The sequence below is a fragment of the Musca autumnalis genome, unplaced genomic scaffold (assembly GCF_047663935.1).
Source record: "Musca autumnalis isolate F117 unplaced genomic scaffold, ASM4766393v1 scaffold_3, whole genome shotgun sequence".
NCBI lineage: Eukaryota > Metazoa > Arthropoda > Insecta > Diptera > Muscidae > Musca > Musca autumnalis.
Window position 1 is genome coordinate 25,191,009 of NW_027411866.1, and position 24,775 is coordinate 25,215,783.

A 24,775-nucleotide genomic window follows, 5' to 3' on the forward strand; every position below is an offset into this window, starting at 1 on the left:
GCCACTAAAGTCCTGAAGTCCTCTGGTGGGGCCTTCTGTTCTATGGAAATCTTCTTGTGAGGCCTTCCATGCTAATGAAGTCCTCTGAGGTGGCCTGATATTCTATAGAAGTCCTCTGAGGAGGCCTTTTTTTATAGAAGTCCTATTATAATGCTTTCCATACTATGGACGTCTTCTAGGGATGCCTCTTATTCAATTGAAATCCTCCGGTGGGACCTTCCATGCTATAGAAGTCCTCTTGGGAGGCCTTTTATTATATAGAAGTCCTCTGGTAAGGCCTTTTTTCTATTGAAGTTCTCCCGTAAGGCTTTCATGCTATAAGGGTCCTCTAGGTAGGCCTTTTATGATAATTAAGTCCTCTGATGATGCCTTCTACTCTGTTGAAGTCCTCTGGTGAGGGCGTTTATTCTATGAAAATCCTCTGGTGAAGAGGCCCGCTGAAGAGGACGTCTTCAGTTCTATTGATGACACCTTTTGAGGCCTTCCTTGCTACAGAAATTGTCTGGTGAGGCCTCCAATCAAATATAAGTCCTATAGGGAGGACTTTGTTCTAATGAAGTTCTCTGGTGAAGCTTACCATGCTATAGAAATCCCCTAAGGAGACATTATATTCTATTGAAGTCCTGTTGTGAAGCCTAGCATTCTATAGAAGTCCTCAAGTCCTTTTGTGGGGTCTTTCCCAATTGAGGTCTTCTATTCTATAGAAGTTCTGCTGAGAAGTCTTTTATTCTATAAAAACCCTCTGGTGACGCTTTTTGTTCTATAGAAGCCCTCTTGTAAGAACTTCCATGCTACAGAAGTCATCTGGTGAGGCCTTTTATTATATTGAAGTCCACTTATTAGACCTTTTATTCTATAAGAACCCTCTTGTGAGACCGTCCATGCTATATGCCTCGCCAGAGCCTTCTATTCCTGCATATCTTTTGTTCTTCTTTTTCTTGTTTATGTTGCTTAATTTTCCTGTCAGCAACAGATCAGCTCCGAACAATATCTAACTTCATTTTCACAGGAATTGCAGAGTTGTTTTGAAAAGTTATTGCACCGTCCGGCAATTGCAAAAGGGAGGCTTGTGTGTGTTTCCTTAGTTGGTGCAGTGTTGATGACAACGTGCTTTTGTGTTTTCTGAGAATTGACTCCATACTTTTTTGTTTTCTCCATTTTCTGTGAAACAATTAGAAAACTGTCACAAAAATGCATGCTAAAAAGGAAACCGGGATGAATTATGGCAGCAAAAAACACAAATAAAATTGTTGCATTTTAGACACGAAAAATAGTTTTAATTTTTAAATTTATTACATTTTTGCGGCTGATATTTTAATTCGGAAATATTGCATTTGAATTATTCGAAATTTTATTCGAATTATTCGACTTGTTTTCACATGATTCAAAGTTGTATTCGAAAGATTACAACATGTTTTCGAATTATTCTCAATCATTCGAACTTGTATAAATAAATTAAAATTATTAGAATTGATATTGAAATCATTCGAATTTGTATTCGAATTGTTCGAACTTTTATTCAAATTATTAGGATTTAATATTAAAATTTTTCAAACTTGCATTCAAAAGATTGCAACATTTTTTCCAATTATTCTCAATCATTCGAACTGAACTTATATACAAATTAAAATTATTCGAATTGATATCCAAATCATTCGAACCTTTATTCGATTTTTTTTAACTTTTATTCGAATTATTCGAGTTAATATTAAAATTTTTCGAATATGACAACTTATGTGGCGTTATAAGATTATCTGGGCACATCAATTTGTCTAATTTCTGGGCGATTCAAATCCACGAAAGTCAAGAGAATTTGATGATCCCTGACAAGAACCTCTGGACATGCTTCAGCACTCATGAAAGGCCTGAGTAGAGCAGTTGGCATTGCATTTCATCTGAATCCCAAGAGATGACATTGTTATTAAATAGTTTTTAGTAGGGATAGTTAAGTCGACTTTCGATTAATCGACTTTCTGCAGTCAAAAGTCTAAAAATCGTAGACGACTTTTGTGAAGGGAGAAAATCGCATAATCGATTATCTTGTGATCGATTTTCGAGTTTGCCCGATTTCGAGTTTGACTTGGAAGTTTCAAAATCGATTTGCTGCGGTTATGAAATAATAGGTCTGTTCGATAACCCAAAAGTTTCTACAAATTTATACAAGCTTTTACAAAATGCTGTTCGATAGCAAAATTGTTCAATAAAAGGGAAATGAGAAGTAGTTGCAAGTACTTGCAAGAACTTGCAAATACTTTTAACTTGCAAAGTTATCGAACAGGCCTAATAATAAATGAAATAATCGCCAGACCGAAAAAATCGTATTTTTGGTTTTAGACCAAAAACGAAAAGTCGAAAAATCGATTATTGCTTTCCACTACCTATCCCTATTTTAAAGGTGTAGGACAGATGCCGCCAACATTCACATTCAGAATTTTGGAAATAATTAATTTGTGTTGAAATCTCATAAATTGAAAAACGATTCTGAGGTATATTTTTATTTTATTATTTATCAACTTTTTTTGTTTTGATAATATATGTGTGTTAATGAACTTCTTGTGGGAGAATATACAGACAGCCAAAATAGGCGTTTGAATAGTTTTTAAAAGACGTCATATTGAAAATTTAAAGAAAATATATTTTTTGTTGTTGACATTTTTCTCGCCTGCTTCATAGCCCGCAGCAGCAGCTGCTATTTAAAAATAATGTGACTAGCATTTGTTTTTAATTTGTTGGAATTTTTTTATTTTTCTAAAAATACCACAAAAAAACTAAAGTGGGAGGAAAGTGAATAGTGAAACAGTCTGGGGAAGAAAAAAAAACATTGAAAAATAATAAAATAAAAAAATAAACAAAAAAACAATGTAAACATAAAAAAAAAAAATTAAAAAAAGAAATAAAAAAAATATTATTAAAAATGGGAATTTTGGTACCTTAGATTTAAAGACAAAAACTTTCAAACTTCCGTTGAAATTCCGCTTCTAACATCCCCCACAAAAAAACCATTTCCTTGCATTTCTTGGCGAAACCAAAGTTTACTGACGTCAATAATGTGTATTCGGAACAAGAACAAATGTCAATTGTGGCTGTCACAATTCGTTTTCTTTTCACTTTTGAAATCTCAAAGTAAACCAAGAACTGATAAGGTTTGTTCGAAGATTTAAGACCCTCACACAAAAGTGAACGACGACAACAACAAAGACAAATGTGTAAATAAATACAAAAAATATTGTGTATTAATGTCTTAATGGATGATGAGGTCTTATCAGAAAGTGTTTGTAGAAGACCCCCAGAATCAGCGTCATCAAGCCAAGCAGCCATCACCAAACGATAACCTCAGCAGCACCTTACAGCTAGCTAAGCCAGCTTGTTATCATTTGCATGAACTGGAAATGATTTCCTATACAAAAAATAAACAAACAAACTATAAATGGGTTGAGAGATTAAGAAGATTTGCTCAGAAGACAAGAAGAAGAAGATTTGTTTGAGAAGAAGAAGAACAAGCAGAAATCAAGGAAATTTGCAAAGTGGCGGGTAAATATTTGCAAGCTTATTTCATTACTCTATAGAAGCTGTTTTACACAAGCAAAGTGTTCCTCAGAAATCACCCCACAATAATTTGTAAAACCATGACAAATTTCATTTTTTTTTGTTTGTCAAAAAATCGAAGTCCACTTTTTATAAATTTTATGCCGACCAGGTGTTTTATAGACACTCAACCGTCATCGTATTTATTAAGATAATGGATAATTTTGCCATAAATTTTTGTTTTGGTAATTAGAGACAGCCGTCACTTTTTGAAGAAAAAAAAAACACTGGCGAACAAAAAAATTTTCGATATTAAAATGTTCAGTAGGGTGTGGAAGATATCAATCAAATTCCACCACCACCTTAACTTGTCAAAGAGGTTTACAATAAATTATTGCATGTGAACTATCCTAATATTAATCAGCTGTTAGTAAATTCTATAGAAGGAAAGCCTCATATGCTATGGAAGTTGTCCAGGGAAACCCTTTCAGCTATAAAAGTCATCTGGCGCGGTCTTCTATCCATTAGAAATCCTCCAAAATGGCCTTCTATGTTAAATTCTAAATTCAACGATAAATTGTTGAATGTGAACTATCCTTATGTTGATCAGCTGTTAGTAGTCTAAGTGAATCAGCTGATTTACAACTTAGTTTTAAGTGTTAAGTATCGAAAAAGTAAACAAAATCTAAGACTAATGCTTGGTTTACATTTACGAAATCCACTCGATTTTAACTGTCAATTCCTTTGCGTATACGTGAAATCAAAACTCATCTGAAATCCATTGGCTTTCATTTGACGTTTAAGCAATGGAATTGACAGTTAAAATCGAGTAGATCTCGTAAATGTAAACTTACTATAAGTATCGTTATGTTTTATAAAAAAGGAAATGTGGATTCCTTCTGTTCTACAAAAGTCCTCTAGGGGGGCCTTCTATTATAACAAAGTCCACTAGTGTGGCGAAGTTTTTTATGGAGGCATACTCGTAATTCTCGAAGAAGGCATTCTATGCTATAGAAGTTCTCTAACGACGCCTCCTCTTAATTAGGAGTCCCCTAGGCAGTTATTTTATTTTATATAATTCTATAGAGGTCCCCTAGGAGTACCTTCTGCTATAGAAATTTTATAAGAAAGTCGTATATGCTATAACAGTTCTCTAATGAGAACTTCAATCCCAAATAAGTCCTCTGTGAGGACTTCTCTTGGTTAGAAGTGCTCTAGAAGACTTTCTCCTCATTAGAAGTCCTCTAGGAAGACCTTCTACTCTATAAAAGTCCTCAAGTTAGGTTTACTAATCTACACACATCTTCTAAGGCGGCCTTTTGTCTCCAAGAAATCCTCTAGAATGTTCCACTATTATAATGAAGGAGAAAAAAAATAACTGCACGATATCAGGGAATTCTTATCAAATTACCCTGGCGTAAAAAAACATTTAAATTCTCAGTAGTGGAAGCTATCAAACAACGGCCATCTGCCACTTTAACTTGACAAAGAGGTTTACAATAAATTATTGAATGTGAACTATCCCAATATTAAGCAGCTGTTAGTAGCTTCTATAGAAGGAAAGCCTTATGTGCTATGGAAGTCGTCTAGGGAACCCCTTTTAAATATAAAAATCATCTGGCATGGTCTTCTATCCAATTCAAATTGACCTTATATGTTAAATTCTTAATTCAGCGATATATTGCTGAATGTGAACTATCCTAATATTGATCAGCTGTTAGTAGATTAACCAGATCAGCTGATTAACAGCTGATGTTTTATGGTTTATTATTGTTATGTTTAAAAATCGAAAAAGTAAACTAAATCTAGGGCTAAGTACCATTATGTTTTATAAATAAGGCAATATGAAGACCTTCAGTTCTATTGAAATCTTCTAGGAAGGACTTCTGTTCTATAGAAATCGTTTAAGGAACAAATCTATTCTAAAGAAGCCCTCATGGGAGATTTTATATTCAATAGAAGACAGCAGGAGAGGCATTTCCTTTTGAAGAAGCCTCCTAAGAAGGGCTTCTATGCTGAAGAAGTAACCTAACGAGAACTTCTCTGCTATAGAAGTCATATATGCTATAGAAGTTCTCCAAGGTCGCCTTATATTCTATAAAATATTTCTAAGTGGCCCTTCTATCCTATATAAGTCCTTTGGAAGGAATTTTCTTCATTAGAAGTCCTCTAGGAGGATCTTCTCTCCAGAAGATGTCCTCTAGGGAGACCATCTCTTTATTAGAAGGCTTCTAGGGGCGAATTCTATTATATAAAAATCCTGAAGTTATGCTTTATAATCTACAGACAACCTCTATGAAAGCCTTATTTCCTAAAGAAGTTTTCTAGAGTGACCTTCTCTTCACTAAAACTCCTCTGGAAAACCTTCTCTCAATTAGAAGTCCTCTAGGGAGACTTTTTCTGCTAGTAAAAGAAGGTTTTCTGCTCTAGAGAGACCTTCTATCCTATAGAAGTCCTCTAGAGAGGTCTTATATCCTATAGAAGTCCTCTAGAGAGCCCTTATATCCTATAGAAGTCCTCTAGAGAGGCCTTTTATCCTATCGAAGTTCTCTAGAGAGGCCTTCTATCCTATAGAAGTCCTCTAGAGAGCCCTAATATCCTATAGAAGTCCCCTAGAGAGGCCTTCTATCCTATAGAAGTCTTCTAGAGAGGTCTTCAAATCTATAGAAGACCTCTAGAGAGTCCTTCTATTCTATAGAAGCCCACTGCGGAGGTCTTCTATTCTATTGAATTCCTTAAGAGTGGCATTCTATTCTATAGAAGTCCTCTAGAGAGTCCTCTTATTCTATAGAAGTCCTCTAGAGAGGCCTTCTATCCTATGGAAGTCCTCTAGTGAGGCCTTCTATCCTATAGAAGTCCTCTAGTGAGGCCTTCTATCCTATAGAAGTCCTCTAGTGAGGCCTTCTATCCTATCGATGTTCTCTAGAGAGACTTTCTATGCTGTAGAAGTTCTCTAGAGGGCCTTATATCCTATGTAAGTCCTCTAGAGAGGCCTTCTATCCTATAGAAGTCCTCTAGAGGGGCCTTCTATTCTATAGAAGTCCTCTAGAGAGGCCTTCTATTCTATAGAAGTCCTCTAGAGAAGCCTTCTATCCTGCAGAAATTCTCTAGAGAGGCCTTCTATCCTATGGAAGTCCTCTAGAGAGGCCTTCTATCCTATGGAAGTCCTCTATAGAAGACCTCTAGAGAGTCCTTCTATTCTATAGAAGTCCACTGCGGAGGTCTTCTATTCTATCGAAGTCCTCTAGAGAGGCCTTCTATCCTATAGAAGTCCTCTAGAAAGGCCTTCTATCCTATAGAAGTCCTCTAGACAGGCCTTCTATCCTATAGAAGTCCTCTACAGATCCCTTCTATCCTATAGAAGTCCTCTAGAGAGGCCTTCTATCCTATAGAAGTCCTCTAGAGAGGCCTTCTATCCTATAGGAGTCCCCTAGAGAGGCCTTCTATCCTACAGAAATCCTCTAGAGAGGCCTTCTATCCTACAGAAGTCCTCTAAAGAGGGCTTCTATCCTATAGAAATCCTCTAGAGAGGCCTCCTATCCTACGAAGTCCTCTAGAGAGGCCTCCTATCCTTCGAAGTCCTCTAGAGAGGCCTTCTGTCCTATCGAAGTCCTTTAGAGAGGCCTTGTAATCTATAGAAGTCCTCTAGAGAGACCATCTATTCTATAGAAGTTCTCTAGATAGTCCATCTATTCTATAGAAGTCCTCTAGAGAGGTCTTCTATCCTATCGAAGTCCTCTAGAGAGGCCTTTTATCCTATCGAAGTCCTCTAGAGAGTCCTCTTATTCTATAGAAGTCCTCTAGAGAGGCATTCTATCCTATGGAAGTCCTCTAGTGAGGCCTTCTATCCTATAGAAGTCCTCTAGTGAGGCCTTCTATCCTATAGAAGTCCTCTAGTGAGGCCTTCTATCCTATCGATGTTCTCTAGAGAAACTTTCTATGCTGTAGAAGTTCTCTAGAGGGCCTTATATCCTATGTAAGTCCTCTAGAGAGGCCTTCTATCCTGCAGAAATTCTCTAGAGAGGCCTTCTATCCTATGGAAGTCCTCTAGAGAGGTCTTCTATCCTATGGAAGTCCTCTGCGGAGGCCTTCTATCCTATAGAAGTCCTTTAGAGAGGCCTTCTATCCTATAGAAGTCTTCTAGAGAGGCCTTCTATTCTATAGAAGGTAGTCTAGAGAGGCCTTCTATCCTGCAGAAATTCTCTAGAGAGGCCTTCTATCCTATGGAAGTCCTCTAGAGAGGCCTTCTATCCTATGGAAGTCCTCTATAGAAGACCTCTAGAGAGTCCTTCTATTCTATAGAAGTCCACTGCGGAGGTCTTCTATTCTATCGAAGTCCTCTAGAGAGGCCTTCTATCCTATAGAAGTCCTCTAGAAAGGCCTTCTATCCTATAGAAGTCCTCTAGACAGGCCTTCTATCCTATAGAAGTCCTCTACAGATCCCTTCTATCCTATAGAAGTCCTCTAGAGAGACCTTCTATCCTGCAGAAGTTCTCTAGAGAGGCCTTCTATCCTATAGAAGTCCTCTAGAGAGGCCTTCTATCCTATAGAAGTCCTCTAGAGAGACCTTCTATCCTGCAGAAGTTCTCTAGAGAGGCCTTCTATCCTGCAGAAGTTCTCTAGAGAGGCCTTCTATCCTATAGAAGTCCTCTAGAGAGGCCTTATATCCTATAGAAGTCCTCTAGAGAGGCCTTCTATCCTATCGAAGTCCTCTAGAGAGGCATTCTATCCTATAGAAGTCCTCTAGAGACTAGATTTTTTGGTAGCCTAGTGTTCAGATTTTTGGTAGCCTAGTGTCACAATTAGATTCCAACTTATCTACAATTATCGAACAGGTGTTCCCTCAAAAACCCAAAAACAAAACGAAATTATCACAAATTTTGTTTTTGGAAGATATTTTCCCCTAATTTGTTGTTATTGTACAAAAATTACTCATCATCGGCATTTAGGGAGGAGTGACATAATTTCCTAATGAATAAACATAACTAAAACTTTAAGACCTTTAATGGGCTGCGTGTGTGCGGTTTGATAAAATGTACACCTGTGTGGGATAACTACCCCATCTCTGCTTCACGCACTCCTTGCCTTTTAAAGTAATGGCATTCGTGAAATGATTTTGCCAAAATCAATTGTTATAGAGGGTCTCAATGGCTATGGTATCGTCGTCCGTCTACCCCACCTCTTATCATAATTTGTCAATGTCATTTCAAACGCCCCCCTTTTTAATAGAATTTACAAAAAGAACAAAACAAATGAAACTAACTTCAAATAGTTAATTTATTGAGATAAAATTTTGGAATTATCAATAAAATGTCTGGTATTAGTTTGCAACAATAACAACAGCAACAGTGGCGACTTCGACAACAACAAAGTACTGGCTAGATTTTTAAAATAACACTCGTGACAATTTTGCCGTTCCGACAATTTGTTTTTATTTTTATTTTGTCTTCTTTACGTAAACTTTTTTTTGTTGTGGTCGTTTGTTGTCTGGTCAGAAAGAAAAGCAGGACAGTATTCGCCAAAAGTATTAGTACAGCGGGGGGTTAAATTTAAGCTAAAGTATATTTAGTAATAAGCTAAGCATAATATCTTAAAAAAATTTTATTATTTAGAAAATTTATTTAAACAAATTATTAACAAATTTAAAAGTTTGTTTTGAACTCACCTTGAAAATCTGTGCTTAACATCTTCAGTTAATGGCCGTGGAGAATATGAAGATAATCTGAAAAAAAGAAGATACCATAATATAACAACATGAAAATATTCTATAGAATAGAAGACAATCATAGAGACCGTCTATGAAACAGAGGATTACCGGAGGGGTCTTCTGTATGATAGAAGACAACCTTAAATGTCTTCTGTAGAGTAGAAGAGCATTATAGAGGCCTTCTATGGCATAGAGGACCATCGTGAGGTTATTCTATGATACAGAGAATCACCGTAGGGACCTTTAATGGAATATACGACCTCCGTATGGGTCATCTATGAAATATACGACCCCCGTAGGACTCTCCTATGGAATAGAACACCACCTTAAAAGTCATCTATAGAGTAGAAGAGGGGTTTTCTGTGAAAAAGAGCACCTTAAACGTCTTAGAAGAGTATCATAGGGGTTTTCTATGGCATGGATGATCACCGTAGGGACCTTCTATAGAATATAATAGCACCAAGTGACTCTTGTATAGAATATAAGACCACTTTAAAGGCATTCTATAAAATAGAAGACCACCTTAAAAGTCTTATATAGACTAGAGGAGCACCGTATTTGTCTTCTATGGGAGAGAGAATCTCCGTAGGGTCTTCTTTATACTAAAGGAGCACCGCAGGGATCCTTTATGGGATAGAGGGCCACCGTAGGGGTTTCTATAGAATATAAGAGCATCGTAGACTCGTAGGGATCTCATTTGGAATAGAAGACCATCGTAGAGGTCTTCCATAGAAGACCACGCTAAACGACCACCGTAGATGTCTTCCATAGTATAGAAGGCCAACGTACGGGTCCTATATAAAACAGAAGAGGATCTTAGAGGACCTTCAGTAGACCAGAAGAGCACCGCATGAATCTTCTATGAAATATTAGATCTTCGAATGTGTCTTCTATAGAACAGAAGAGCACCGTATAAGACTTCTATAAAATATAAGAGCCCCGAAGGCGTTTTCCATAGAATAGGGTAATACCGTAAGGGTCTTCTATAGAATATTGGAACACCATAGGGGTCTTCTATAGAATATAAGAGCAGCGAAGGGGTTTTCCATAGAATAGGAGAGCACCGTAAGGGTCTTCTATAGAATATAATCTATATTCTAGGGGTGTTCTACAGAATATAAGAACGTCGTGGAAGACAAATTCGAATAGGAGAAGACCGTAGAGAAGTTCTATCGACTTGGAGAGCATCGTAAAAGTCTTCTACAGAGCATAAGAGCGTCGTAAGGGTTTTCTACAGAACAGAAGAGCACCGCAGGAGTCTTCTATCGAAGATAAGAGCACCGTAAGGTCCTTCTATAGAACATATAAGCACCGTAGGGATCTTCTTAAAAACATATAAGAACAACGCAGAAGTCTACTATGGAATAAAAGAGCACCGTAGATGTCTTCTACAAAATATAAGAGCATCGAATGTGTCTTCTATAGAACAGAAGAGCACCGTATTAGACTTCTATGAAATATAAGAGCACCGAAGGGGTTTTTCTTAGAATAGGAGAGCATCGTAAGGGTCTTCTATTGAAAATATGAACACCGAATGGATCTTCTATAGAATATAAGAGCACCGCAGGGACCTTCTACAAAATATAAGAGCGTCGTAGAATACAACTTGGAAGAAGAGAGCACCGTTGAGGACTTCTATCGTATTGGAGAGCATCGTAAAGGACTTCTATAGAGTATAAGAGAGTCATAAGGGTCTTCTACAGAATAGAAGAGCACCGCACCAGGAACATTCAAGCACAGAAGTCTACTATGGAATAAAAGAGCACCGTAGGTGTCTTCTATAAAATATAAGAGCATCTAATGTGTCTTCTATAGAACATAGGAACACCGTATGGGTCTTCTATAGAATATAAGAGTATCGCAGGGACCTTCTATAGAATATAAAAGCGTCGTAGAAGACAACTTCGAATAGGAGAGGACCGCTGAGTTTTCTATGGAATTGGAGAGCATCGTAAAGGTCTTCTGCAGAGTATAAGAGCGTCGTAAGGATTTTCTACAAAACAGAAGAGCACCGCAGGAGTCTTCTATCGAATAGGAGAGCACCGTAAGGCCCTTCTATAGAACATATAAGCACCGTAGGGATCTTCTTAAAAACATTTAAGAACATAGCAGGAGTCTTCTATGGAATAAAAGAGCACCGTAGGTGTCTTCTATAAAATATAAGAGCATCGAATGTGTCTTCTATAGGACATAAGATCACCATATGAGAATTCTATATAATATAAGAGCATCGAAGGGGTCTTCCGTATAATAGGATAGTACCGAAAGGGTGTTCTATAGAACATAGGAACGCCGTATGGGTCTTCTATAGAATATAAGAGCACAGCGGGGACCTTCTACTATATCGTATAGGAGAACACCGTAGAGGTCTTCTATCGAATTAGAGGGCATCATAAGGGTCTTCTACAGAATAGAAGAGCGTCGTAGGGGTCTTCTACAGAATAGAGGAGCACCGCAGAGGTCTTCTATCGGATAGGAAAGCACCGTAAAGGCCTTCTATAGAACATATGAGCACCGTAGGGGTCTTGTATAAACTAGAGACCACCGAGAGAATATAAGAGGAGTCTTCTTTGGAATAAAAGAGCACCGTAGGTGTCTTCTATGTAATAGGGAACCACTGTAGAGGTCTTTATGTAGTAACAGACCTCCGTATGTGTCTTCTACGTAATCGACGTCCACTTGCATGAAATAGAAGAGCTCCGTAAGGGCGTTCTATAGAATATAAAAATACGGGAGGGGTCTTCTCTAGAATAGAAAAGCACCGTAGGAACCTTCCACAGAATATAAGATCGCCGTAGTCGTCTTCCGTATAATAGAAGACCGCCGTTGGATCTCCTATGGGTAGAGGACAACGGTAGGAGTCTTCTTTAAAATAGAAGACCGCCGAAGGTCCTCCATAGATGGCTTCACAGAATGTTTCTATAGAAATGAAAACCACCTTAGGAGATTTTTTTATAGTATGGGTCCTCCGTGAGAGGCTTTGTTAGCGTAAAAGACCTACAAGAAAGGATTCTATCGAAAGGAAAATATCTACGAGAGGATTCTGTAAACTATAAGACCTCTGTAGTAGGCTCGTATGGAATAGGAGACATCTCAGGTAGATTTCTATATAGTAGAGTTTCTCCCAGGAGGCTTCTAAATAACAGAAGGCCATCCGTGGAAGGCTTCTATGGAATAGAAGGTATCCGTAGAGAGCTTCTATAGAATAGAAGGCATCTATAGGATGCTTATACAGAACAGAAAACCTTCGTAGAACTCTTATACAGAATAGAAGGCCTCTGTTGGCGTGATACCACTGACCGTCGATAGCTCAGGGATGAAAAGAGAAGAAAATAAAAGAAAAACACGAGTGTATCAGTTTCAAATATATGTATTTTCGGTTTATTGTTGGTATAGGGTTTCTGCGAATGAGAAACATTACCTTTTGTATGTGAAGCCACGAAACGAAAGCAATAGGAGTGTGACTCCTTCGAAAGTTAAATAGCAAGTGTTGGCGAAATATCGATCAAAGGCCGTGACATCAACTACGACTGCAGCATTGGAAAGCGCCCCTGTGCATCAGAGGTAGTAGAAAAGAGCGAACTCTCTCCTACAATCCGAACTAGGCGAATAAGGCTCCTGGAAGAAGTGCAGAGAAGATATCCCCGTGGGTAATTGGAATGCTGCAGAAGGGGAAAAAAAGTATCGAACGTATACATTGGCGTAACCAATGTATCGAACTTATACAGCCTCCGTAGAAGGCTTCTATACAATTGAGGGTATATTTAGAAGGCTTTTATAGAGCGGAAGTCCTCGCATGAGGCTTCTTTAGAATAGAAGCTTACGGTAAGAAGCGTCTACACAATAGAAGGCACCAGCAGGAGCTTTTGTAGAATAGAAGGCCTCAAAGGAGGCATCCAAGGAGGCCCCCGAAGGAGACTGCTCTAAAATAGATGACGTTAAAGACAGGGTTGAAGGCCTTGATGTAGGCTTCTTTAGAATAGATGGCTTCCGAAGGAGGCTTTTATGGAATAGAAGACATCCAAGGACGATTTCTATAGAAAACAAATCCTTCCAGTAGGCTTCTAAAAAATAGAAGGTTTCTATAGAATAGAAAGCTCAAAAGGAGGCTTTTATGTAATAGATGGCTTCCGAGAGAGGTTTCTATAGGATATAAGGCTTCCAAGGGGGACTTCGGTAGGAGAGAAGGCATTCGCAGGAGCCTTCCATAGTATAAAACATATCCTAGAGAGGCTTCCACAAAACATAATGCCTCAAATGGAATCTTCTATAGAACAAAAGGCTCTGAAAGAGGCTGCTCTGGAATATAATGCCTTTGAGGGAGACTACTATAGAACATAAGGCCTTCGATGAGGACTACTTTAGAATGGAACACCTCCAAGGTATGCTTCAATACCAAAGAAGACCTCCAAAGAAGGCATTTATAGAACAGGTGGCATCCGTACGAACTTTTTATAGTATAAAAGGCATCCGAGGAAAGCTTATACAGAATATAAGACCTCCAATGGAGTTTTTTCCGCCTCCGAAAGAGGCTGTGCTCTTATAGAATGCCTTCAAGGTAGATTTTTATAGAAAAGAATGACTTCGGGGGAGGCATCTGTAAAATTCAAGCCCTTGATGGAGGCTTCTATAGAATAGAAGATCTTCGAAGAAGATAGAATATAAATTTCCAAGGGGACTTCTAAAGAATATAAGGCCTCCAGAGGATGATTCTATATAATAGAAGGACTCTGCAAAAGGACTTCGAGGGAGGCTTCTGTAAAATTTAAGCCCTTGATAGAGGCTTCTATAGAATAGAGGCCTTCGAAGAATATAGAATATAAATTTTCCAGGAGGCTTCTAAAGAATATAAGGCATCTATAGGATGATTCTATATAATAGAAGAACTCTGCAGGAGGCTTCTATATAACCGTAAGCCTCCGTAGAAGGCCTTTAATGATCTCCTCAGTAGGCTTCTGTAGAATATAAGGCCACCGAGGGGGTCGCAGAAGTCATCTACATAATAGAGGACCACTATAGGACTGTTCTATGGAATAGAAAACCACTATAGGGGTCTTCTATAAATATAATAGAGGACCACTGAAGGGGTCTTCTGTGGAATAGAGAGCCACATAAGAGGTATTGTGTAGCATGGAGGATCACTGTAGAGGTTTGCCTTTGAATAGACTTTTAAGACCTTCGTAAGGATATTCTATGGCATAGATGACCATCGAAAGGATCTTATATGGAATAGAGAACCAGAGTTAAGTAAATGAGAATCGTAGGGTTCTTCCTTAAAAAAATATATTAGTATTGTAGAATTCTTCTGTAGGGGCCTAATATAATATTGAAGGGTAAGCGGTTTTTGCATATTAGAAAAAAAGTAGGAATCGTCTATAGAATGAATCACCCTCGTTAGCCAAAGGACAATGACACGGTTTTTATATTTGGATACTAAGAAAAATGTTCATCGTTTAAATAGCGGTTTTCCATGGCAAGTATATTTGGACGAAATCCGCTTCAGTTAATTTGGAGTCGACTTAGATCCGTCCGTCTGCCTGTTTACCTGAATGTCTGGCTAGACAGGTGCGCACGATAACTCTCGAATGCATCGAGCGATTTGGTCCAAATTTAGCACCCCGTAATATTTTGTTCAAATTTAAATGAAGTTCGAAGATGAACTGTATTGGTCCACTCCGTTAGGTACCACGCACACACAATTTTTCTCTAAAATGGTGCCCAGGATAACTCTCGAATTAAAACGCAAAATTATGAATAAAAATTACAAATAAAAGTTAAAAGCACTGTTACTATCAGTTGGACTTAGTAACAGCTTTATTTTGGTCGCTAACTTACCGACAACTTTCGTTAATTACCGAAATTAAAAGTATTTTAAATGCACCCATTTTTGTCGGTAACCAAAAAATGCGTTAGGGAACCCACTACTGGTTTGAATAAATACTATATTGGTTCGTTCCTTCGAGTACCTCGCACACAAAATTTTCATATTTTTCTCATAAGTGCATTTTAAGGATATGTCACGCATCGTTTTGAAAGTTATGTTGTAGCTTGTTCTCGCGGCTCCAGATCCATACTTTCTAAAATAATAGCTCAAAATCTCAAAAAACCCTACGGGAAACAGCTCAAATGGCTGATCCGCATGATAACATACGAATTAAGTTTTCAATTAGGCCGAAATTTCGCGCAAAGCGTTTTTTTTTTCAAAACTCTCTATATAGGACAACACCTTCGGGTATCTCCCTCATAACAGTTCAAGATTTTCACTCAAGTGCAGTTTAAGGGTTGTTCGAGACTCGTTCTGAAATTTCCACCGAAGGTACTCCTTGTAGTTTTGCTTACAGGGATATAATGTGATGATATGTTTAATGAACATCTCCTAAATATGTTTATATTACTGCTCTTAAACTTCATTGTAGAGACTTGACGTCAATGAGGAAAATACTCTTTACCTAATTTCACTATGAGTTTTGGAAGAGGCAAACCCTGTATTTTTACCACGTGTCCACATAATAGCGGTTCCAAATTGGTTATTTTTGTGAAATGAATAATATTCAGTTTTTTCTACACCTCTCTCGAATTTGTATACACTTCTGCCTTTTAACTTCAATTAAGGGACTTGATGTCAATGAAGAAAATATTCTACACCAAATTTCACTGTAAGTTCTTGAACAAAGAAACTCTGTATATATAACAGGTGTTACTAAAATAGCGGCTGAAAATTGATTATATGTGTATAATGAATAATATTTATAATTTTTTCTGAACCTCCACCGAATTTGTGTATATTTCTCTTTTTTCCTTCACTATAGAGTCTTGATGTCAATGGAGAAAATATTCTACACCAAATTTCACTATAAGTTTTCGAACAAAGGAACTCTGTATATATAACGCGTGTTACTAAAAAAGCGGTTCCAAATTGGTAATATGTGTAAAATGAAAAATATTCAATTTTTCTGTACCTCTCCCAAATTTGCGTATATTTCTCCCTTTTTGCTTCAATTTAGGGACTTGATGTCAATGAAAAAAAATATTCTACATCAAATTTCACTATAAGTCTCCGAACAAAGGAACTCTGTATATATAATGCGCGTTACTAAAAAAGCGATTCAAAATTGGTAATATTTGTAAAATGAAGAATATTAAATTTTTCTGTACCTCTCCCAAATTTGCGTATATTTCTCCCTTTTTGCTTCAATTTAGGGACTTGATGTCAATGAGAAAAATATTCTACACCAAATTTTACTATAAGTCTCCGAACAAAGGAACTCTGTATATATAACCCGTGTTACTAAAAAAGCGGTTCCAATATGATAATATGTGTAAAATGAAAAATATTCAATTTTTCTGTACCTCTCCCAAATTTGCGTATATTTCTCCCTTTTTGCTTCAATTTAGGGACTTGATGTCAATGAGAAAAATATTTTACACCAAATTTTACTATAAGTCTCCGAACATAGGAACTCTCTACATATAACGCGTGTTACTAAAAAAGCGGTTCCAAATTGGTAATATGTGTAAAATGAAAAATATTCAATTTTTCTGTACCTCTCCCAAATTTGCGTATATTTCTCCCTTTTTGCTTCAATTTAGTGACTTGACGTCAATGAGAAAAATATTCTACACCAAATTCCACTATAAGTCTCCAAACAAAGGAACTCTGTATATATAACGCGTGTTACTAAAAAAGCGGTTCCAAATTGGTAATATGTGTAAAATGAAAAATATTCAATTTTTCTGTACCTCTCCCAAATTTGCGTATATTTCTCCCTTTCTGCGTCAATTTAGGGACTTGATGTCAATGAAAAAAATATTCTGCACTAAATTTCACTATAAATCTCCGAACAAAGGAACTCTGTATATATAATGCGTGTTACTAAAAAAGCGATTCCAAATTGGTAATATTTGTAAAATGAAGAATATTAAATTTTTCTCACTTCTCCCAAATTTGCGTATATTTCTCCCTTTTTGCTTCAATTTAGGGACTTGATGTCAATGAAAAAAATATTCTACACCAAATTGTACTATAAGTCTCCGAACAAAGGAACTCTGTATATATAACGCGTGTTACTAAAAAAGCGGTTCCAAATTGGTAATATGTGTAATATGAAAAATATTCAATTTTTCTGTACCTCTCCCAAATTTGCGTATATTTCTCCCTTTTTGCTTCAATTTAGGGACTTGATGTCAATGAGAAAAATATTCTACACCAAATTTAACTATAAGTCTCTGATCAAAGGAACTCTGTATATATAACGCGTGTTACTAAAAAAGCGGTTCCAAATTGGTAATATGTGTAAAATATTCAATTTTTCTGTACCTCTCCCAATTTTGCGTATATTTCTCCCTTTTTGCTTCAATGTAGGGACTTGATGTCAATGAGAAAAATATTCTACACCAAATTTTACTATAAGGCTCCGAACAAAGGAACTCTGTATATATAACGCGTGTTACTAAAACAGCGGTTCCAAATTGGTAATATATGTAAAATGAAGAATATTCAATTTTTCTGTACCTCTACCAAATTTGCGTATATTTCTCCCTTTTTGCTTCAATTTAGGGACTTGATGTCAATGAGAAAAATATTCTACACCAAATTTTACTATAAGTCTCCAAACAAAGGAACTCTGTATATATAACGCGTGTTACTAAAAAAGCGGTTCCAAATTGGTAATATGTGTAAAATGAAAAATATTCAATTTTTGTGTACGTCTACCAAATTTGCGTATATTTCTCCCTTTTTGCTTCAATTTAGGGACTTGATGTCAATGAGAAAAATATTCTATACCAAATTTTATTATAAGTCTCCGAACAAAAGGAACTCTGTATATAAAACGCATGTTACTAAAAAAGCTGTTCCAAATTGGTAATATGTGTAAAATGAAAAATATTCAATTTTTCTGTACCTCTCCCAAATTTGCGTATATTTCTCCCTTTTTGCTTCAATTTAGGGACTTGATGTCAATGAGAAAAATATTCCACACCAAATTTTACTATAAGTCTCCAAACAAAGGAACTCTGTATATATAATGCGTGTTACTAAAAAAGCGGTTCCAAATTGGTAATATGTGTAAAATGAAGAATATTCAATTTTTCTGCACCTCTCCCAAATTTGCGTATATTTCTCCCTTTTGACTTCATTTTAGAGACTTGATGTCAATGAGAAAAATATTCTACACCAAATTTCACCATAAGTCTCCGAACAAAGGAACTCTGTATATATAACGCGTGTTACTAAAAAAGCGGTTCCAAATTGGTAATATGTGTAAAATGAAAAATATTGAATTTTTCTGTACCTCTACCAAATTTGCGTATATTTCTCCCTTTTTGCTTCAATTTAGGGACTTGATGTCAATGAGAAAAATATTCCACACCAAATTTTACTATAAGTCTCCAAACAAAGGAACTCTGTATATATAATGCGTGTTACTAAAAAAGCGGTTCCAAATTGGTAATATGTGTAAAATGAAGAATATTCAATTTTTCTGCACCTCTCCCAAATTTGCGTATATTTCTCCCTTTTGACTTCATTTTAGAGACTTGATGTCAATGAGAAAAATATTCTACACCAAATTTTACTATAAGTCTCCGAACAAAGGAACTCTGTATAGATAACGAGTGTTACTAAAAAAATGGTTCCAAATTGGTAATATGTGTAAAATGAAAAATATTCAATTTTTCTGTACCTCTACCAAATTTGCGTATATTTCTCCCTTTTTGCTTCAATTTAGTGACTTGATGTCAATGAGAAAAATATTCTACACCAAATTCTACTATAAGTCTCCGAACAAAGGAACTCTGTATATATAACGCGTGTTACTAAAAAAGCGGTTCCAAATTGGTAATATGTGTAAAATGAAGAATTTTTCTGTACCTCTCCCGAATTTTTGTATATTTCTCCCTTTGTGCTTCAATTTAGGGACTTGATGTCAATGAGAAAAATATTCTACACCAAATTTTACTATAAATCTCCGAACAAAGGAACTCTGTATATATAAAGTGTGTAACTAAAAAAGCGGTTCCAAAATGGTAATATGTGTAAAATGAAGAATATTCAATTTTTCTGCACCTCTCCCAAATTTGGGTATATTTCTACCTTTTAGCTTCAATTTAGGGACTTGATGTCAATGATAAAAATATTCTACACCAAATTTTACTATGAGTCTCCGAACAAAGCAACTCTGTGTATACAACAGGTGTTCATAAAATAGCGGTTACAAATTGGTTATATTTGTATAATGAATAAATTCAGCTTTTCTGCACCTTCCCGATATTGTGTATATTTCTCCCTTTTTACTTCAATTTAGGGACTTGCTGTCAATAGAAGAAATATTCTACACCAAATTTCACTATAAGTTCCCCAACAAATGAACACTGTATATATAACAAGTGTCCATAAAATAGCGGTTCCAATATGGGTATTTAAAAAATTAGTAAAAGTTTTGCCGACTTCAGTTTTTCTGAACCTTTTTCAAATCGGTGTTCATTTCCCCCCTTATACTTCACTTTTGGGACTTGAGGCCAAAGGAGAAAATATTTTTCACCAAATTTAACTATATGACCCCAAACAAGTCAACTCTGTAGCTGTAACGCATATCACAAATATAACTATTCCAAATTAGGTATATTTTTTAAGAAATATTTTCTTTGGTTTTTCTTATTTGAAACGCTTTCGAATTTCTGCCAATTTCACCCCTTAAACTTCATTTTAGCTCGTTAATGGCAATGAAAAAAATATTCACCATCAAATTTCACTAAAAGCTGCCACACTAAAGAAATACCCAGCAATTACATAAAAGGTGATATAACCTCTTAAAACTTGCCTTTTATTTAAAACTCCTTTTAAATCTTAAATTTCCAACAATTTTGCCATGCAATTGAAATGGGTTTAGAATTCGTCATAATTTAATTTTTATTTAATGAGAGCTCGTGTCACCTGGGAGACCGCCAGATGTAGAAAAGCACACACACACGTACAAGCGCCCGTACTTGCTTTCAAAACATCATCAATTGTCAAAAGTGTAGAAATGATACAAACAGAATTCCAAGAAATAAGTAATTATCATGAAGTGTGTTAAGCTTTTTGTGGTGGAAGAATAAGCAACAACAACAACAACAGACATACATAAGTGCTTAAATTACTCTTAACCCTATGAGCAGCATAATGACCTCTTATAGGGTTCATGATTTTGCCAGAATTCTTATTAGAAAACATTTTACAATTTTTTTATTATAATTTTGAAGACCGTAAGTTCTGGAAATCGCTTCAGGACTGGCAGGTGGGGTAGTCCTGGTTCTCGGCAACCTTAGAAGCAGATTGATCCCAGTTTATGAATGCCCACTGTAGAGAGGTGTTGGCTATTTGGAAGCCTTTTTTTAAAGCCGAACTTATTTTTATAAAAAAAAGTTGGACCTTTCTAAGGGAATTGTCGCCTGTTTTTAAGGTTCCAAAACCCTTTTGAATTCAAGTGCTTATGCTCGCCAAGAAGTCGTACTAAGTAAAACATCTGAAGGCCTCACATGACTTCAACGTCTTGGGCTCTTCTTGTTTTGAAGAAAAAAATCTGACAAAATCATCATTCCTTCTCTCCTATTTTTTCGTGGAAATTCTCTTCCTCACCTTAAAGGGTTACTATGCCATTAAACTAAAATCCTGAAACTTATTTAATTCAATTAAAAAGTCTTCATCACTTCAATTATTATTACACAACAGTGCTTTAAAAAGCGAAAGCTTCTTCATGTATGAAATAATTAACTGTTCAAGGACAACACTGAATGATGGAAAATCCTACAGAGAGAGAGAGAGACAGGAAAAAGGAGGATAAAAGAAGGCAGGGGAATACAGTTTTTTATAATATCTCCATAAGCATTGAAGCTGAATGTCCCAGCCATTGATAAATAAAGTAACACTTAAGGCTATGTCAAGTGAAGCTGAAGGCTAAAACGTGCCATAGTAGCTCCGTTTTGCTAACGGCCTGGATGGTTTGTTTGGTTGGCATGTGGATAAGTGAAGCCTAAAATGATGCAGCAGCAGCCATGACATCTGCATTGTGTATTGAGACCCAAGGCATTTAGGATAATGGTCGAACGTGTGAATATTTTATTCAAAAAGATGGTAGAAGGGTCACTGCAAACATTTTTGATAAGCGAAAGAAGAGAAAAATAAAGTAGAGGCAGAAAAAGAGAAAACGGAGAACACTGAAAATAAAATAAAAATTATAGAAGCCTTCCACGGAGGTCTTCTATACTATAGAAAACTCCTACGGAGGTCTTCTATACTACAGAAACCTCCTACGGAGGTCTTCTATACTATAGAAACCTCCTACGGAGGTCTTCTATACTATATAAACCTCCTACGGAGATCTTCTATACTATAGAAACCTCCTACGGAGGTCTTCTATACTATAGAAACCTCCTACGGAGATCTTCTATACTATAGAAACCTCCTACGGAGGTCTTCTATACTATATAAACCTCCTACGGAGGTCTTCTATACTATAGAAACCTCCTACGGAGGTCTTCTATACTATAGAAACCTCCTACGGAGGTCTTCTATACTATAGAAACCTCCTACGGAGGTCTTCTATACTATAGAAACCTCCTACGGAGGTCTTCTATACTATAGAAACCTCCTACGGAGGTCTTCTATACTATAGAAACCTCCTACGGAGGTCTTCTATACTATAGAAACCTCCTACGGAGGTCTTCTATACTATAGAAACCTCCTACGGAGGTCTTCTATACTATAGAAACCTCCTACGGAGGTCTTCTATACTATAGAAACCTCCTACGGAGGTCTTCTATACTATAGAAACCTCCTACGGAGGTCTTCTATACTATAGAAACCTCCTACGGAGGTGTTCTATACTATAGAAACCTCTTACGGAGGTCTTTTATTCTATTGAAACCTCTTACGGAGGTCTTTTATTCTATAGAAACCTCCTACGGAGGTCTTCTATTCTATAGAAACCTCCAACGGAGGTCTTCTATTCTATAGAAACCTCCAACGGAGGTCTTCTATTCTATAGAAACCTCCAACGGAGGTCTTCTATTCTATAGAAACCTCCAACGGAGGTCTTCTATTCTATAGAAACCTCCAACGGAGGTCTTCTATTCTATAGAAACCTCCAACGGAGGTCTTCTATTCTATAGAAACCTCCAACGGAGGTCTTCTATTCTATAGAAACCTCCTACGGAGGTCTTCTATTCTATAGAAACCTCCTACGGAGGTCTTCTATTCTATAGAAACCTCCTACGGAGGTCTTCTATTCTATAGAAACCTCCTACGGAGGTCTTCTATTCTATAGAAACCTCCTACGGAGGTCTTCTATTCTATAGAAACCTCCTATGGAGGTCTTCTATACTATAGAGACCTCCTACGGAGGTCTTCTATTCTATAGAAACCTCCTACGGAGGTCTTCTATTCTATAGAAACCTCCTACGGAGGTCTTCTATTCTATAGAAACCTCCTACGGAGGTCTTCTATTCTATAGAAACCTCCTACGGAGGTCTTCTATTCTATAGAAACCTCCTACGGAGGTCTTCTATTCTATAGAAACCTCCTACGGAGGTCTTCTATTCTATAGAAACCTCCTACGGAGGTCTTCTATTCTATAGAAACCTCCTACGGAGGTCTTCTATTCTATAGAAACCTCCTACGGAGGTCTTCTATTCTATAGAAACCTCCTACGGAGGTCTTCTATTCTATAGAAACCTCCTACGGAGGTCTTCTATTCTATAGAAACCTCCTACGGAGTTCTTCTATTCTACAGAAGACTCCTACGGAGGTCTTCTATTCTATCGAAACCTCCTACGGCGGTCTTCTATTCCATAGAAACCTCCTACGGGGAAGTCTTCTATTCTATAGAAACCTCCTACGGATCTCTTCTATTCTATATAAACCTCCTACGGAGCTCTTCTGTTCTATAGAAACCTCCTACGGTGCTCTTCTATTCTATATAAACCTCCTACGGAGCTCTTCTGTTCTATAGAAACCTCCTACGGTGCTTTTCTATTCTATAGAAACCTCCTACGGAGGGCTTCTTTTCTTTAGAAACCTCCTACGGAGGTCCTACGGAGGTCTTCTATTCTATAGAAACCTCCTACGGAGGTCTTCTATTCTATAGAAACCTCCTACGGAGGTCTTCTATTCTATAGAAACCTCCTACGGAGGTCTTCTATTCTATAGAAACCTCCTACGGAGGTCTTCTATTCTATAGAAACCTCCTACGGAGGTCTTCTATTCTATAGAAACCTCATATGGAGGTCTTCTATTCTATAGAAACCTCCGACGGAGGTCTTTTATTCTATAGAAACCTCCTACGGAGGTCTTCTATTCTATAGAAACCTCCTACGGAGGTCTTCTATTCCATAGAAACCTCATACGGAGGTCTTCTATTCTATAGAAACCTCCTACGGAGGTCTTCTCTTCTATAGAAATCTCCTACGGAGGTCTTCTATTCTATAGAAACCTCCTACGCAGGTCTTCTATTCTATAGAAACCTCCTACGGAGGTCTTCTATTCTATAGAAACCTCCTACGGAGATCTTCTATTCTATAGAAACCTATAATGGAAACCCTCCTTATTCTCTTGATTTGCCCTTTATTCCAATTTCTATGCCTTGCCAAGGTCCATTGCCTTTAATCCCAAAGATTATCTCTCATCCACTGACCTTGTACCACAAATTACGCCGTCTCGTTAATGAGCAAACATTCTAGCTAAATGCTGCTAATACCGGAAACGGAAAGAATCGTTTAACACACACACCAAACAAACAGACAAACATCGCTTATCTATTCCATTTGTTGATTTGAAAGCTGACGGCCTGGATGCTTGGCCAGGCGTCCATTTGTCTCATTTTGGTGTCAGTTGTGTATTGATGTACTCGAGATGAGTGATTACTGTTCACCCATACATACACACACTTTGTTTTTTGTTTTGTACTCCCACTTAAGTAACGTTAAAAGGTGAATCACACAAAGCGTCATAATACGCCCCCTAGAACAAGCTTTTTTTATGTGTGTGTGTTTTTTTCCGGAATTGGAACCCCATCTGATTGGCAATTAGTGGGCAATTTTATGGGATAAGCTCTCATCGGTTGTTATTGTTTGTTGTTGTTTTGTGGTTTGTCATTTAATTCCCTATGTAGGGTGGAAGATTTGTGGTTTGGTACAAAAAAGTTTGTATCGAAATTGGTCGATTTCTGTAAGAGTAATTTTTGAAATATTTCTTAATTTTTTGTTATTTGCGAACAAAAAATTAATTAATAAAATAATTTTTAAAAGGTAAATTGCTTCGTTATTGCATTTTCTTTTATAAAATTCTGTGATTTTCGACCAATTTTTTTAGGTTTTATTGGTCAAAAAAATACAATTAAAAACAATGTCAAAAAGTAATAAAGATTTTTATTCTTAAGCAGGTTGTACATTTTAGGATTTTGAAAAAAAGAATTATATTGGTAATTTTTGCCCAAAAAGTGAAATTATTTAGCCTTGAAACAATATGAAGGCCTAAAACAACAATTTTATTCCCAAGTTAGAAGATTT

General features: G+C 36.7%; 1 protein-coding gene across 2 annotated transcripts in view; it reads right to left on the minus strand.

Annotated features, from left to right (window-relative positions):
* Positions 1–1,382: 1,382 nt before the first annotated feature.
* The window catches only part of LOC141398862 (uncharacterized), a 65,015-nt gene continuing 41,622 nt past the window's right edge, over positions 1,383–24,775 (minus strand). The window contains exons 3-4 of one of the 2 annotated variants that reach the window (XM_073976585.1): positions 9,191–9,247; positions 1,383–3,397 (exon numbers count right to left, since the gene is read on the minus strand). In XM_073976585.1, the coding sequence (XP_073832686.1) occupies positions 3,355–3,397; positions 9,191–9,247 (100 nt within the window). In that variant the 3' untranslated portion in view covers positions 1,383–3,354. Of the gene's footprint in view, positions 3,422–9,190; positions 9,248–24,775 lie in introns of both variants that reach the window. The other variant, XM_073976584.1, reaches the window with a different exon arrangement.